The 17,611-nt window shown below is 37.7% G+C and overlaps 1 protein-coding gene across 1 annotated transcript; it reads left to right on the forward strand.

Annotated features, from left to right (window-relative positions):
- Positions 1 to 1,553: 1,553 nt before the first annotated feature.
- Positions 1,554 to 16,295, forward strand: LOC145496632 (transmembrane 9 superfamily member 3-like). Its single transcript, XM_081476340.1, has 16 exons — positions 1,554 to 1,770; positions 3,607 to 3,802; positions 5,052 to 5,156; positions 5,484 to 5,501; positions 6,170 to 6,330; positions 6,593 to 6,670; positions 7,201 to 7,332; positions 7,536 to 7,702; positions 7,887 to 7,981; positions 8,627 to 8,757; positions 9,523 to 9,662; positions 10,523 to 10,591; positions 10,715 to 10,861; positions 11,407 to 11,490; positions 11,633 to 11,709; positions 12,535 to 16,295. Exons 1-16 carry the CDS (start codon positions 1,687 to 1,689, stop codon positions 12,600 to 12,602), a joined length of 1,752 nt encoding a protein of 583 aa, XP_081332466.1. The 5' UTR covers positions 1,554 to 1,686; the 3' UTR covers positions 12,603 to 16,295.
- Positions 16,296 to 17,611: the final 1,316 nt, after the last annotated feature.

Consider the following 17,611-nt stretch of genomic DNA (forward strand, 5'->3'; position numbering starts at 1 on the left):
TACGAGCCAAGTGGCCCATCAGGCCGGAGCTTATCCCGGTTTCTGTAGCATGAAGCGACTAGGAGTATCCCTGGATGGGATGCTAGTCCATCGCAGGGTTACCCCACAGCATTAAGTTCGCCGGTACCCATTTATACACCTGGATGGAGAGAGGCACTGTGAGAGTAAAGTGTCTTGCCCAAGAACACAACACAATGTCCCCGGCCAGGGCTCGAACCCGGACCGCTCGATCCGGAGACGAGAGCACTAACCATGAGGCCACCGCGCCTCCCTCCTCAGTCGCCGTACGCCTCGCTATTATGTGCTCTCAGCATTAGATTTTGGCGAATTTAAACGCTTCGACGGCAGCATTTATCGCGATCTGAGGGAATTGTCCTTGTTTATTAACACGACTTGGCTTTGGGATGATAACCGTGGGAACAGCTACATTTTGATTGCATTTGTTGATTAGTTCTAGTCGCGACAGATAGCTCAGTCTTTATCCGGTCGAAATTTTATTGTTTGGAATCGGTGGAAAAGTACTCTGAGGCAAGATCCATAAGACTACTTTATTTATCAGGGGAAATACTCGAATTAGTCGCGAAACGAGCACGCGACTGCAAATGCTAGCTTAGAATATTTAAAAATATTCTATGAAACTTGAGAGACTACAGAAACTGGCAGCGTCACGCAACGTATCAACAAATCGTGACCTCTTCACTAGAATGGACTTTCACACTATGCATATCTGACTGTAAAACCTCGGTTGCTGCTGAAAAATGTTGATTTTAGCAATAGACAAAGGTTGAAAATCAGCTAGTGAAATCATTTATTTTCGATATATAATTATATATTAAAGTGAGAGCGTCGAACGCACTCTCACAATCTCTAATTACTACTAGTATTAACCCCTGAATAAAGTCTTGTATGTATTTCACTTTGCTGACACACGCTTGGGTAGACTGAACATTATCACAAACTTTACTCCATGTTGTCTTAACGTAACAGCTGTGCAAACACTGTTGGAAGTGTTCAATTCAGGGGGACATCATTTGTAACGGTAAACGCGATCTAGCTGCGTTTAGTTGGCCGCATTTAATTTTTTGCCCGTAAAATTCTTTGCTGGCCCAGATGAGGCTGTGAGATTACCCTAATTCGGTAAGATACATTTAAGATTAAAACCGAAGAGTGATCGATCCTAAGAAGACACCTCTGAGGGTGGCAATAAAAATAATCAATGAAATGCAAACACAGTGAAGACATTTAAAATGGAAATCACTAGTGAACAAGATCTCAGGTTGAGAATAATTAAACTGAAAAAGAAGGTTGACGAGTGAACTATAAGGCTCTCTCTCTCCCTAATTAGCCTCAACAATCTCCTTCCATTCTCCTCCCAACCTTCAGCTGAGCTTGCGGCCTGCTCTTTTACCATAATCGATCCCTCTCCCACCAGAAGTTTGCTTTTGTTTTTGGCCAGAAGCATATCACGTTAGATCAGCTGTTTGGCTAATTAAAAATTTCAAGCGATTGTTCTACCCAGAGATCACAGCGCTCGTTTTCTCCTTGACGTGGCGTTTAGTGCCCAGTCTCCTATTTGTAGCCGCTGTTATTCCGACGTCCGCCATTATTAAATCTTGGGTGAGATTCTACTTGCAATCCAGCGACTAAAGAGCCATCTCGTCCTGCATGTAGCTGCTTCTTGAAAGTATGACATCTGGGAAGAACTGTGTGCTATTTCTGTTTGTTATTTTGAGTCTGGAGGCTATCACGGGAGACGAACATACACATAAAGTAGGTCAATATTAGTTACACTTAAATCTGATCTTCTATCTCTCTCCAACCGAGCCTATCCGTTTCTGCGTTGTCGTGTTGTTTATGGGCTATGTTAGGACACTCAAATTCATTTTTGTAAGACGTCGGATTCTCTTTGGGATCCGATCGATCTTAATTTTCTGCTTTGTGTTCATGTCGTGCATCGAATGATCACGAAATTAAAGAGAAGCTGACACATCACCACCGACTTGAACTTTTATGGGTTGTGCTTCGATGCAGGTTTTGTGTTCCGTGTTGTTGTCCGATTGCCATTAAGGCGCAAGATGATGCTTCTTAATTTGGCTTTGAGTCTTGTGCGTCATTTCACGTGAATAATTTTGCTGTGATGACGTTTTGAAATCTATAGTTGGGGTAACATTGTTTGTTTACGATTATTGGGCGCGATCTTTGTCTTCATTTCGCTGTTGGTTTTAAGTTGTTTATACTATAGAATGAACTGATCGAGGTATACAGTACATGTAGCTTCATGTATGAGCATTGATCAGTGTCAGTTAGTTCTTTCATTCTAAAATTTCAATTAACGAATATTCCAAGTCATAGTAGCTCAATAATCTAACTGTGTTAACATTTAGTAAATTACAGGTAAAATTAAAGGTGGGGATGTACATTTACATACATACAGCTAATAACTAAATTGCAGTTCCCCACATAAATGTAAATTACACATAAAGGAGTTGCTTTTGCAGTTGTTATTCAGTGAACTTTTTCAAAATTCAAAAAATATTTCACAATCATTCATAATCATAATCGGACTTTTCATTGTTTTCAGTCCATGAATGATTTCTACGGTTTGTTTAAATTGTGTGGTAGTTTGAAATAATTGGTGAGCACATGGACTTCTTTCACAGGCTGTTCAGTCACTGCAGGCACAATTTATGTACACTTTGCATTTTTAAATTTAGTTCTGTTGGCTTACTGGGTTATTCCAGGTGCATATCTATAGTGTACACCATCGATTTTGGAGCTTATGATCGGTTCCACGTTGCAGTCAACCTGTTAATACCTTTGCTGTTCTTTCCAGAATTGCTGAACTCTGAAATTTAAACTAGAATTATTATTGTTTTAAACTCTGAAATTTAAACTTAAAGACTAAACATCACTTTATTTGGTTCAAAGGTCATGTCTGTGTGTTGTGATTGTTGCAGTACATGTACATGTGTTGATTTTGATACATTTGTTTGTTTCTGGTTCTCAAGGTTCTTTAATTTTCGTCTTTATCTTGACTGGGAATCAAATAAAATATAATCATAAACAGTACTAGGAACAAGTGAGTCTGCATTAAATTCATGCAGCTATCATACAGGGAGTTCCAGATTTTCAAACCATCTAGGGAAATGGAAGCTGGTTTGAGAATTTGGTAGGGTTACAAAATAGAGTGTACATTTTTGCTACCTTTTTTTTTTTTGCCAAGAGATCAAAAATTGTCATCGAATAATCCAGCTTGCAAAAATTCAAGGGTCTGAAAAATCAGGATTCCCCTGTAATTGTATTACTGTATGCATATCCTTACATTTGATGATACAATATCGTTCAGGTGCATGTATCTTTTTTCACTTAACAACTTTCTTTGGTAACATATTGTACCCTCACACCATTCTATTAGTGCTTTCAGTAAGACCTGGCACCCACTGGAGACTGAGATGAAAAATGTAATGTTACAAATAACAGTTCTCAAGAATTGACTGGCCCTTTAGAGAGAAAGACAAGCATTCTTATTACTTTCCAACGGTTGCTGCGCCAGAAGAGTCACCTCTTTCAAATAATATTGAAGGCTCTGTTTTTCTGTGTTTGTAGTACCAAGATGGTGAAGAGGTGGTACTGTGGATGAATACAGTGGGTCCATACCACAACAGACAGGAAACGTACACATACTTCTCACTGCCGTTCTGTAAAGGGACAAAGAAGGACATCGGTCATTATCACGAAACATTGGGTGAAGCTATTCAAGGAGTTGAACTTGACTTCAGCGGCATTGACATTTCTTTTAAAGGTAATTTTGAACTGTACAATGTATTTCTATTCCTTCATTGGGGTGCATAAATACAGGAGTTTTCCAGAGATACATGTAGCAAGGCTGTGGTCTAAGAAAAATTACAAGGAGCCCAAATGTTCCTACAGTGTAACCATGAAATCCTGGGTGCCGAGCACTTAAGCTTGAATCGTATGAAGAAAGTAGGTTTTTCCAGTCACCCAAGGTGAAAGTTGGTTACTTGTGGCACCCATGTACTTCTAGAGCACAGCCCTGGATAGACATGAACTGGAAGTCAAATTTCCTCTTCTTTGCACATATGGACTTTTCATTCAAAAGGTCAAGTTGTAAAAGGTAGACTGAAAGATTTCCAACTCAGTTGGGCGTGAAAATGTGCTCAAAGCAAGAACGTTAGCTTCTACATGTAGTTGACACTCATGGTCAGAAAATGCCTACAGGTGTTTAAGCTCTCTGTTAAAACCACAAACAAATTATTATACAGTCCATGAAAGAAAGCAATTAGTTTTTGAAAATGCCATTCAGCTACATCACTAGCAGACTGATGAAGCTGAAATGCTCAGTACTGTAGGTAAAACACTCAACTACATGTGATTATCAGCACGAAGATGACACACAAACGTGTCAATTATTAAAGCTAACTTTTTGAGCTTTATGCCATTGTTAAAAGAAAGCACTCAAATGAGTAAGTTTGGCATGTCAGATTTCCACTTTTAATTTTGCTTAAGTGACTGAGTTGCCATGTCAGCTTTGTGTAGATCATACACAACAATATTTAAGGAGCAATTTTGGCAAGCATGCTTTGAAAAGTCAAAATGTTAAAGATTTACAATTTTTTACCCTATGATGATAGCCATAAAAAAAAAAAAAATGATCTTACTAGTTTTTAGTACAGCCAAATTGCAATAATTTATAAACATGCTGAAGTTATTGGGGTGATATAATGAGTTAAAAGGTTACACAATACATGTACATGTACCTTGAGAGTGCTACTTTTGTCAGTTTTTTTCCTTCTAAGTAAAACAATAAGGTTGCTATAAACAATTCCCAAAAAATGAAAGTAAAATCTTAAAATGTGCATAATTACACGTGACAATATAATTTTTGAGAGCAGGTATTTAGTCGTAAGTTTTGCAGTGTCTTGACTATAGATTCAACAAAATTGTCATGATAGTGTCTCCTTGAACTAAATGTGATGTGCACTGTACTGCAGACAAACTGGTGAGCTAATATTGCCATATTCTGTTTTCAGTTAATGTTCCACCGTTGGAGTACTGTCAAATAGATCTAAGCCAAGAGAATCATGATGCCTTGGTGTACGCTGTGAAGAATCATTATTGGTACCAGATGTACATAGGTATGTTAGAGTGTTTGATCTGGTGAAGATCTTTTAGTGGATACACATACATGCAGACCATTACTTATTGATGCACGGTGCTGGAAATAAAATTTGTTAAGTCTGCATACAGCTCTAGCAGTCCAGAGTAGATGCAAGTCCTTTCTAATGTCTATTTTGGCCAGACATACATGTATTACCCATTTGGCTGGTCACTGAATACAACCACAAATACAACAATATTCACAAATAACGTGATGACTCAGTCTGTAGGCTTGTACATTACATAATAAGTGTGCGTAACAATGCATGGCTGAAGATGTTTTTTTTTCTTACTTTTATTTGCAGATGATTTGCCAATATGGGGTAAGTGTTTCTGAACTGATTGAAATCTTTTGTACATGTACATGTTATCGCCATTCCTTCCTCTCTCTATCTCAAATTAATGGATAATCCTGCTGTATTTTTGTTTTAGAATTGTGTTCATTTTATTAACCATGAAAATCAGCCATCTACTGTACTCCAACGAAATTTGTTAAGTCACCCACTTAAAAACTTTGTGACAACTTTGGATATTCAAGTGATTAGACAATGAACATATTCTGAGGCAGGGTGCAAATTTTGCTGCAAATTAAAATGTGCATGTAGGTTACTTTTACAAAATGATAACTACACTTTGTTTTATTAGCCACAGTACAAAGTACTGATCCCTTAAAATCTTAGAAAACAACATTTCATGTACACTATGGTGTTTAATACCTTCAATAGGTACATGTGAGTGTCTACCAGGAAGTAACGTTTCATTCTCACTTGCTTTATGGGCAAGGGCCGAGACAAGTCATCTGCCATCTAAATAAAAAAAAAAGTAAACTAAAACTTGCCCTAGGCTGAAAAATGTGAGAGCTGCTTCTGAAGGGCCAGATAGAATTCAATTTTTTTCTGAGTTGTGCTACATGTATACTCATCAAAGTCATTTGGTTTTGTCTTTTGGGGTAGTACATTGTACTTAAATTCTTTTTTGTGATGTTTTGCAGGTATTGTTGGTGAAATTGGTGAGAGTAAAGACGAGTACTACATATGGACACACAAAAAGCTTGACATCAGTTATAACAATGATCAGATTGTGGACGTGAGCTTGACAAGTGAATCTAAAGCCAAGCTTGTTCCTAATTCAAAACTCAGCTTCACCTATGAGGTAAACCATTTGTCATTAATTTATCTGTAAACATTTTATGTTACACTGGAGAATTTTCATTGCACACCCTCAGTATGTTACATCTACATGTACATTTACCTGGGTGTGTAGACTCTTTGGTTGTCATAAATCTGTTCTTTGAAAAATGCAGAAATTTAAGTTTATAATATTTATCTTTAGTAAAAGGAGTTTGTCTAGTATACATGTACATATAATTTGTTTTTGTAACAGGGTCTTATTGGTCTTATCTTATTTCTGTTAGGTAAAATGGACAGAATCGAAGGTTCCCTTTGAAAGAAGATATGACAAATACCTTGATCCAAGCTTCTTTCAGCACAGAGTAAGATATTTTGTAAATGTTGATGAGTAACCAGGCTTGAAACAAACTGAAAAAGAATTTCAATGTGACAGCCTTCTGGCTGGAATTAGAGTTTTTAGCTTTACATTATTTTGCTAAGTGCATACATGTACATTTGAATTGAAAATAATCTCAAAGCAATACAATCACTGTAGATCAATAAATGAGAGAAACTTTACACATAAAGAGGTACAGACTGAGACCGGCATGAGAAATAATGGCACAAAAATGAAGAGGAACTATGTGTAGTTGAAAAATGGAGCTTTTTGCTTCAAGCTTTCCTTGCACTGTTTGACCTTCAGCTCATTGCACATGCATGTTTGAGCAATTTCAGTCACCTTGTACAGCTACTTGTGACGAAATTATTTAAATGTGTTTGTATTTGTTCAGCATGTTTTTGATTGGCCCAACAGTATACAATTGCTGCATTAATTTGCCTTTTTTCATGTATTGCTGTTATTAATTTTTTTTTATTGTAATGTACATTCATGTTGCCCCCCATTTCTTTTCAGATCCACTGGTTTTCAATCTTTAACTCATTCATGATGGTTATTTTCCTTGTTGGTCTTGTCTCCATGATTTTAATGAGAACTCTGAGGAAAGATTATGCAAGATACAGTAAAGATGACGAGCTTGATGACATGGTAAGGAAATTCTTAACGTTATCAGTCTGAATCCCAAAATGGAAATGCTTCCATGATAGTGATTGTCATAGATTTATTTTTACGTGTCAGTAACTAGTTCTGTTTCCAATTTTTGTGCAATGAATCCTTGCATGTAGTACATGTACTGTAGGTTGAGTGACACCTGTTGTGTAATGTGCATCTATGTATGTCTTGATCTTCAGGAGAGGGACCTTGGTGATGAATATGGCTGGAAGCAGGTTCACGGAGATGTCTTCAGACCAGCATCACACCGTTTGTTGTTTACTAGCCTGATCGGTACAGGATATCACTTATCTTCTGTGGCTGCCTGTGTCATCTTCTTCACCATCATGGGAGACCTCTACACCTCGTAAGTCTTTTGATATCTCTGCATGTACACTGTCATATACACTGAATTAACTTGTGCAATGCATACTTTTTCTTCATTTCTGTTGGCTTTATACTGAAGATGTATTTGCCCATGTAAGCACAACAGAGTTTTTTAACATACATGAAATTGTACTGGATGCTAACTTGTTTTTTATTGATTGCAGGCGTGGCTCCATCCTGAGTACGACAATATTTGTCTATGCAGCCACAGCCCCTGTCAATGGATTTATGGGAGGCAGTCTTTATGCCAGACAAGGAGGTCTGTTTGCTACCTCTTTCTGAAAAGGATTTATTGATCATGCCATAAATTAAAAATAAATAGTTTCTGACCTTTCATGCTCAACTATCTGTAGAATTGTTGAGGATGATTTTTGCCATCTTTTGTTTATCCGGATGTTTCAGCTATAAGTGCAATGGGATATTCAGTGAAATGAAATGATTGGAAAACCTTAACAAAACCACCAGTAATCCTAGTCTCTTCATTGCTAAAGATTAAAGAAGAGTAACCATGATAAGATTCCTACCAGCCCAGCACAAAATCAAGTTTTGGCAAAATAGACTTTGGTCAAAAATGTGTCAAAATTATCTTCAGTCATTATTTACATGTATCTCTGACTTGAGTTCTCCAAAGAGTAGATCCATAGTAAATCCATGACTACTGTATCAGTATCCGTAAGATAAATCCTTAAGTACAGTACTCTATCTTACAGATAAAATCCATCCATAATAATTATAATTATGTACAGTGTATACAGCAGTTAAGGGATTTATTGCTTCAATGTATCCACTCTTTGAGCAAGTCACTGTTGCTGTTGAACACTTCCATTAAATTAATGGTACAGCACAACAAGTGAAACATTCTCTACATCTCCTTTGCATTAATTGTGACGAATTCACTCTCCAGGGAGACAGTGGATAAAGCAGATGACATTAAGTGCTGTGTTGTTCCCCCTCCTGGTTTGTGGAACAGCTTTCATGATCAATTTTATCGCCATTTATTATCACGCATCCAGAGCCATTCCATTTGCTACAATGGTGAGTTGGAAAAGTTTAACTATAGATATTTCTGCTTTTAGCATTAATACATTTTCAAACACACAGGTAACAAGAATATTCATCGTGTCCAATTATGTACATGTACAACTTTTAGCCCATGTTACAGTGTATGCAGTAATGGGCAGATACATGTAAGATGAATCAGAAATGTACAATACTGTACATGTACCTTTGAAATAAAGGAAACACATTGAGGGAAAAAATTGTTACCATAATGCAGTAACTTACAAAAACATGTAACCTAGTGCAAAGGGAGCCAGAGAATAATTCAGTCTGTGAGGGAATTCAAACCTACACGTATGGCCGATGCGATTCCTTTGCAAATGCTTTACCTTCACATGTGCCATAAAACCAGTCATTGACTTTGGGACCACTTCTTGGAAGCCCTGGAAGCTTTTCAGGCCGTAAAGCCATGTTTAGTTCGTCTGTATCTAAAAACGGGGAAGTGTATACGCCTGAAATTTCTGAGCCTCTGTTCATATTACGAATATGTGGATAAAACAGCTCTGTAATCATAAAGTTAAAGATTTTGCTACAGGTGTATGGCTTTCCGGGTGTGAAATTTTTGGGACCTTCGAGCAACAGGTCCCAGGAAGTATTTAACTTTAGGTTGGTGTCCAGAATCAATGTCTATTTGTTCTTGAATTCAAAGATAGCCCCTTTTAAAAAATGTGTCAAAATTCTTGTTAGTGTTGTTGCCTCCTTGTTTTTGTGTTTAATTTTCTCTTTGTTCACACCATGCAGGTTGCTGTAACAAGCATTGTCATCTTTGTCATTCTGCCGCTGACCCTGGTGGGAACTGTGCTGGGAAGAAATCTGAATGGTGCTCCAAATGTGCCATGTAGAGTGAACACAGTTCCAAGACCTATACCAGAGAAAAAGTGGTAAGATGCCAGGAATCTTTTTACCCCTAGTTACAGCATTCATACGGGTCCTGGAAAACCTGGAAAGTCCTGGATTTTTATTGTGGCATTTTCCAGGACTGGAAAGTCCTTGAAAAAGGCTTATGGTGCTGGAAAGTTCTGGAAATCTGTTTAAATCAAGTAAAAAAAAACATGATGTGTATGGCAGACAGTAAGGAGAATTAACTTTGAGATCTTGGGAGTGAAAGGGTTAATGTGAATTTTACAGTCCTGGAAAATCATTCTGAGTCCTGGAGAAGTTCTGGAAAAGTCCTGGAAATCTTTTTTCTGAAAAAGAGTATGAACCCTGCACTGTAGATGTAGCAGACATTTAATGTACTGTAACTACTATGTCATTGCTGGGATAGTCCTAAGTTTTGATTCAGTAATAGCCTTAATCTTCACATCTGTGGCAAATTTTTTTTTTTTTGAATTGGGGGAGGGGAGGGGGAGGGGCTGAATTGTATTAACAACAGGCAAGTTCACCCATAGTGCATGTATCAAGGGCCCATCAAACATAGTCAGCTGTAGCAGGTGTTATGGGTTACAGCCCTTAATCACAGCCTGTATCATTGTATTAGTTTTGCAACATTCTTTATTTAAAATGTTTGTGGTTGATGAATAATTGATGCTCAGATAAAAAGGGTAAAAGCATATTCATTTTTGGGGGTTTTCTTACTTTTTCGTCGCTTGTATTAGCAGTTGTGGAACTACACTGTATGCTGTGCAACTAGCTTCATATTTTGTAGACTTTCCATTAGTCTTCTTAGTGGGGGAGGGGTGGAGAGATGACTATTTGAGTTTGATTCTAAACCTTTTTCCTTGTTTCTGTTTTGTGGTAGGTTCATGGAGCCACTGGTGATTATAATTCTTGGAGGAGTCTTGCCATTTGGATCAATATTCATTGAAATGTAAGCATCACTGGCACAGATTGGTTACTCTACTGTTTACTCCTTGACTCTAAACCATTGTTTTTTGTTTTGTTTTGTTTTGCTTTGTTTTGTTTTGTTTTTGTTGTTCTTTTATCCTGGCAGGTACTTCATATTCACGTCATTCTGGGCATACAAGATTTACTATGTGTTTGGTTTTATGTTCCTGGTGTTCCTTATCCTGGCCATTGTAACTGTTTGTGTCACCATTGTGTGCACTTATTTCCTTCTAAATGCTGAAGATTACAGATGGTGAGTCACACAATAACAATACTACTTAAATGATTAAATAGTCAGTAACACTGTATTCTTTGATGGCATGTTTTGAAAAACAAAATCAAGGGTTTCATTGAGGGCCAGGCACTGGGCAAATTGACCAGCTATGAGGACAATTTTGTTCGGCTGCTTTGACCATCTAGCAGAAAGTTTTTCTTGTAAAAAAAAGTTCAGTTCAAAACGCCTTGTGTTTGTACGTGCCAGTGACCAACACGAAAGCCTATGCTACTTTGGTCATTGAGCACATTTTATTTTGGTTATTTACTGTTATATTTCATTTCTCTTTTTAATTAATGTAATTTCTGTAAATACTGTTAAAGTGACAATTTTTGTAAATAGTTCAAAACAATAATCTAAAATCTGAAATCCTGTGAAAACCAGTCGTCCTCCCTTTCTAGACGAGTTTATTGAAAGTAACGACACTGATGGCGAAATCTGCTTTATTTGCACTGTGCAGTGTACAGTTGGCCATGTTCAGTTGGTGTATCAAGATTTCCACCTGTCTTCTGTTTTTCTTGTAGGCAATGGACAGCATTCCTCTCAGCTGCCTCAACAGCTGGTTACGTGTATCTTTACTCGTTTTACTACTTCTTTTTCAAGACCAAGTAAGTGTCACTCGCATCAGTATGATAACAAAATGGGCAACATTTTCTTGATCTTAAATTAACAGATGGCTCTTCATTTATTAACAATTAGAATTAAGAAATGTAAGGAAAAAAAACATTGACATTCGTGTTTTGATTTCAGAATGTACGGCTTATTCCAGACCACATTTTATTTCGGTTACATGGCTCTTTTCAGTGTTGGCCTCGGAATCATGTGCGGTGAGTGCTATTTTGTATTAGTATCACCCAACTGGTGGACTAATCCAAATCCTGCATTTTAATTGGCTACGCCACTAAAGGACTATTAGTAATAGTCCTCGAATAGCGAAATTTGCGCAATCGAGCGTGACGCTTTCTTTCGTTTTATTCCCAAATAAATATTTCTTCAACTTGCATTTGCTAACTTTATTATTGCCTTTTCTGTCCGACTAGTTGGGTGATACTAAAACAATTAGACCCTTCGCGCTCAAGGGCCACGGGTCAATAGCCCATGAGGCGAAGCCGAATGGGCTATTGACCCGTAGCCCTTGCGGGTCTAATTGTTAAATAGCCAAGAATGATTTATTATGGCCCTCGGTAATTTTTGAATACCAAGTTGTCCTCCAGTTTTGACGAAAACAGGAATTCCCTAGAGCGATGAAATTCCACGACAATGGGTCAGTGCAGTGGTTTAGCCTTTACACTTAGCAAAATGCTCCAAAACTGGGAAATCATGAATATGCTACTATTTCAAATTGTTTAATTTTTTTTGCCATTGGTACACCAGTCAGCATTTGATTAAATATCTTCACTGTTGAGCAAAGAACGTTGAATTTCTGTAGGTTGCTGGTTTCCTTGCTCCCTTTTAAATCATCCGATTCTGAATTTCTCGCAATTTACCACTGTAATTTCCTATCAGACCCAACCCTAAGTGTATCAATCTAGTTGCTAAGCGACAGCCTTGTTTTTGATTGGTCAGTAAGATTCGGAAATTCTGCTAGCGTTCCGATGAAGATTGCTCGGCAAGTTCGGCAGCCATTTGACTGTCTTGTTTGTGTTTTACAGGTACTTTTGGATACGCTGGGGCGAGTGCTTTTGTCAGAAAGATTTACTCTACGGTGAAAATAGATTGATGGAAAGGAGCCTTGTCTGGAAAATGTCGCTTTGGGTCCGATGGCTGTTTTTAAAACAACACCGAACAATAATCGTTTATATTTATAGGTATTAAAGTTCCTTTGGTACATAGAAAAGGAAAAGCGTTCAATGAGGAGCGACCCTCTGTCCGTTTTCGGCTTTTCGATAAAACGATGGACACTTTCGATCGTGTAACTCGGAAAAGTCTGGGCGCTTGTCGTTTGAATTTAATTCTAAACCTTCCGTAAGCAGAGATCCTTGTCAGTGGGTCCACCTTATAATGACCGTTTGTGGTGGGTTATACGGTCCGAAAGGTGTAAGAGTTTGCGATATGTGATCCTTTGTAACGCGTTTATGAGGGATGTTTGCTTTAGGAAGGTTACTCACAAAAAGCTGTGTAATTACTGGGTGCTTCTCTTTTATTTTAATTCATTCTTTGTGCGTGTCTTCCATCATCAGAGTCTATGCTCGGTTCTTCTCGGTCTTTATTTGGGCTGTCACGCGTGACGGAATAAATTAAGTTTAAGATCGATGGAATAAAGATTTTCCTTTCACATGATAGAGTTTGTAAAATTTCAAATCGTGGCTAGTTTTAATGACTGTTGCAGAATCAGTTGCTCCAGGCAGTTTCGAAGTCCGGTTGCCATGGCAACAAACTGATTTGACAGCTTTCGGTTATTCTTGCTATTTACTGATTGGTTAGTTGAACTCGTGAAGACGTCGGAGGCGACGACAACCTTCAGAAGCGTCATTCGTTCTTGTACCATTGCTTTTAACTCTGTTGTCCTCATCGTCCTTGCTACAAAATTTAAAGTTGGTTCAAACGCCGCCAAAGGTGTCGAAAAACTCCAGTGGTTGGCCAGGCCAGGATTGTACTGAATCTCGATTATTAACCCTCTGAGGAAAAGACCAGGATCCGTATGAACTGAAACGTGAACTGAACAGCAATATTGGTATTTTGAGCATTTGATTTTCATTAGTAGATTTTATTGATCTTTAGCAGTGTGCATGTGTCGGTGTTTGTGGAATGTGATCTTGTAACGTTCTTATTAACAATTATATTATGAAGTGGAGACTTATCGCGTCATAGTTGACGAGGACGCAGCCCGAGTTAACTATCACACAGAAATCGAGAGCGATTAATCAAATTGTTGTAGTATAAATCTACTAGCCATTCAAAACTCTATCTTTATCCTCTTCACATACACTTGGAAAACGCAAAGAAGTGGCGGCCATCTTGTTAACAACCGCACACTGCTGGGCTACTCACTTTCTATATTAGAATAGATAGTGAGTAGCGTAGCCAATAAGGAGACGCCATTCGCGATAGACCGCTAGTAGATTTATACTAAAACGAGTTGTATCACGATAAAAAATATAATTTTTTTTGCTATGTACAAAATTGCTCTAAATTCAAGGAAACGTCCAGATACATTATCTCGCTATAGTAGTGAAACATTTGAGTGATAATGAAAATATTTTAATAATAGGGATTTTAATGCAACGATCATTGCTGTACTTCTGTGAGTTGCTTACAGTAGCTCAGTCACGGTATTTTGAGTTACTTTGGCCTCGTACAAAACTACCCTTAAGTTAAAGGAAACCTGAAAATAGTGGCTTACTAAGATAGAAAAACACCAAAGACGTATCAATAAACCATAAAGGAACAAGAATGGTTAAGGATGGAGAAGATTAACACGGATTAAAAATGACGAACTAGAAAAATTTAGGCTGAACTTAGCAGACGTATTTTGCTTTCTCTTACACGCAGACATTCATCTGCGTTTGTAGGTTAATGTCGCCTTTGTAGTGCGTTAAGCAACGTCGACATTTTTTCACCGTAATATAATGCGAAACGAATTAATATTTTTCTTGTAGCGGGAAACATTTCCGTGAGGTCGGACTAAATAAAGTTTAATGTTACAAAGCTGTTTTCTGTAAAAATATGAATCAACTTACAGTTCCAACTGACTAGCTATTTGTTATCATAAACGTTATCATCACTGGCTACAGGTTTTATCATTTCAGTGACTTGCTATATATTTATTGTAGCATAAGTTTATTTTCTTGCAGTTAGTGAATTTCACAGGTTTCTGAAGGCAAGGTTAACTGAACTAATCCGAGATCAACATTTTTACCAATTTTGTTTGATCAAGCTGTTTAACGCTTGATCAAAATTCTTGACCTGTGAAATTAAAGTTTGGTTCCTTTTCCATGTAACACCTGGATTTAAGAATTGCTATTTAGGTAGAAAGGTTGTTCTCTTAGTCGCGTTCGACCTAGCCTTTGGGATCAAACATTTGCTCTGTAGCCTGGAGTCCTATGGACTAAGAATAAAAAATTATCATCTAAGTCCGCACTAATTTGTGAAGTTCCATTTTTCCAAAATTTTCTCAAATTAAAATGAAATGGTTCATGTTACATGTAAAACTTTAAGAAGTATTTGGTTCACTGTACATGAGCGCACAAGTTTCTTTGTCGCAGTAATGCTGACGGTAAAAGGTCTTCTTCCCATTAAGGATGCTTTAAAATGGTGTCCTACTAAATAGTTCAGTAATGCACTTGTGTACATGTATATTAAGTGATGTGATGGTTTGGTTCGTCTTCCGCGTATTCAATATTGTTTTTAGTATGGGCGATAAATTACTCCTTAATTTGGGCGCGAACTGATTTAAGCGTAAATTCATAATTTCACGTGTGAAATGACAAAATTGTTTTAGCAAGTCGAAAACACACGATTGTGAGCGTAATTTGTCACCCATGATGTTAAAAGGTAATCAAATGGTATTCTCGTCAAAGCTCTTCCAATTTAATAGCCTTTCCTAATTTCACTCATCGTCATTTGATTACCCATACATACGAGGAGTAAAAACAAGATTTGTTTCGTTAATATTAGACGAACAACGTTGTGCACGTTTTTAACTTGCCACCTGTAAATTTTAGTTTAGTTCGTAGCTGCTGTCAACGAGTGATTGTCATCTTATTTCTCCTTACCACGAGACGACTGAATAAAGCAAAACTACCTGAGATGTGAACACCAATTCTCCCAAAACACTGTAAGTTTCTTGATTAACTAGTTAAAGTAATTTGATTCTGTATCCAGAGGAGCAGTTCACTTATAACCATGACCCAGATTTTGTTTTGGTTTGTTCTATCGGTGAAGGCTGGAGAAATATGATTCTGATCAATTGTTGCAGTTCTCTTTGGAAGAAATTCCATAATTGACTGATGTAAAGATTGGGGATTATGCGATCAAACTGGCCTTATTCACGATAGCCGCCTTGATGGTCTTCTATTTCTTTAACTACAAATCAGCCGATCGGTCTACTTGGCGATAAGCATGAAAAATAGAAGTCTCGGAAAATCGGCTTTCTCCTTTAGTCAGTTAAGAGATCAAATATGGAAGCTAAGCCTATTTTCGCTTCCGAAGTACTTCGTGCTTCGTAGTCCTTGGAAACGAGACTTCGCCATTTCCAAGAAATTGCTGTATGCCTTCAGCATAGACTAGGTTGGTGTGACTCACCGATGCGTTGTTTGAGTTATGTAGTTACAGGGTAGTACAAGATGTAATTATATTCACAGGTTTCAGCTTTTATGGATATTTAGGCTATGTTGGTTTTCATTAGTAAATAAAACTTGTGACCTTGAACCACTACTATCGCTATGAAAATAAATTTTAAAACAAACATAAAGGAGTGACTCACTTAATTTCTTTTTGCTGGAGACAAGCTCTGTGAGTGTTAGGACAAGGTCTTCACGGTCAATTGATTCTAGACGATCGGGCAAGGTGACTCGAAAACGATTGACCGAGGGCCATACTGGCGAATGTCGTCCCTAGGTCAGCAGAATCGAGCGCAGTTGCTAAATGTTTTGTTACGTGAGCTTTTGACTGGAAGTGAGCTGCAGAGAGAGAATCTGGTCAAATACTCAATTTTAAACCGGCGATAAAGCATTTTGATTGGCTTATTTTAGCTATTGACACTCTAGCTATCGTAATTCTGTAATTTGCATCGGTCAGATCTATTATTTTCCAAAGTCTGGATAGAGTCCGGAAATTGTAGAGTCCGCGTTCAAGGTGTATTCATTTGTGATACACATCTCGCATGCATCATATAGCTTACATTATTAATTTGTTCATTCATTTATTTTAATTTCCCGGTAAGCATTATAAAGAAAAAAAAGTCCTACTGCATTCCTCGAACTGGATCAAACATAGCTTTGTCCAGCTAGTTGTGTCAGAATGCTGGTTGATTTCCTTGGAGTTACCATATCTAACTAATTTGTAAGACCTTTGCTCTAGTTCTTAAGAAGCCCCAGGCGTAGAGACCTCGTCAGTTACCAACATGCAAATTTGTTGAAAATGGGACGTCATATGTGCCGTTCTTTCAACAAGCTGCGTTGCTACGCAATTTACGTCAGTGCGCACGATCAATTAAGCAGCAGAACGAGGTAAGGGTGAACAGTTTCATACATTCCCTTTTTTTTTTTGTCCACTCGGTGCCATTGTTTGTTGGAGTACAAGAAAGGTCTGCTGCAAATATTCACAACCGTTCCACACAAACATTAATCATTTAGGAGGCAGCATGACCATAAGGGCGCTGTAAAGGATTGAAGTCCCGTTCACGTCCCGTTTTGTTTTGTTTCATATTATTTTACTTTACCTTATTTTCTTTTAATTTATATTTATTTTCGTTCAATTTTGATTTTCCTTGCCGGTGATGCTTCCAATTTTCCCTTAGAAATCATAATCTCGTCACCAGTCTTCTCACTCTAATTAAAGTAGATCATGATTGACATGCGTCCATAATCCCGCGAAACTCTGCCCTATTCATGTTATATAGCTACCGGTCAGCGGTCTTGGCATTGCATTATAGACTTGTTCAAATCTGTCACACGCGAAAGACTCTCTTCATTATATAAAGTTATGCCACGATGATGATTTGAGACATTTCGATAAAAATTCAGGTCGTGAAAACGTAAGAAAATTTCCTTCGTTTTTCGACCTACG

The sequence above is a fragment of the Orbicella franksi genome, chromosome 9 (assembly GCF_964199315.1).
Source record: "Orbicella franksi chromosome 9, jaOrbFran1.1, whole genome shotgun sequence".
Lineage (NCBI taxonomy): Eukaryota > Metazoa > Cnidaria > Anthozoa > Scleractinia > Merulinidae > Orbicella > Orbicella franksi.

Bases quoted from the DNA above. Each gene is read 5' to 3' on its own strand.
- LOC145496632 (XM_081476340.1), top strand. From the start codon at position 1,687: ATGACATCTGGGAAGAACTGTGTGCTATTTCTGTTTGTTATTTTGAGT. The intron at 6,671-7,200 runs GTAAGATATTTT...ATTTCTTTTCAG, and splicing joins CAAGCTTCTTTCAGCACAGA to ATCCACTGGTTTTCAATCTT. The intron at 8,758-9,522 runs GTGAGTTGGAAA...CACACCATGCAG, and splicing joins CCATTCCATTTGCTACAATG to GTTGCTGTAACAAGCATTGT.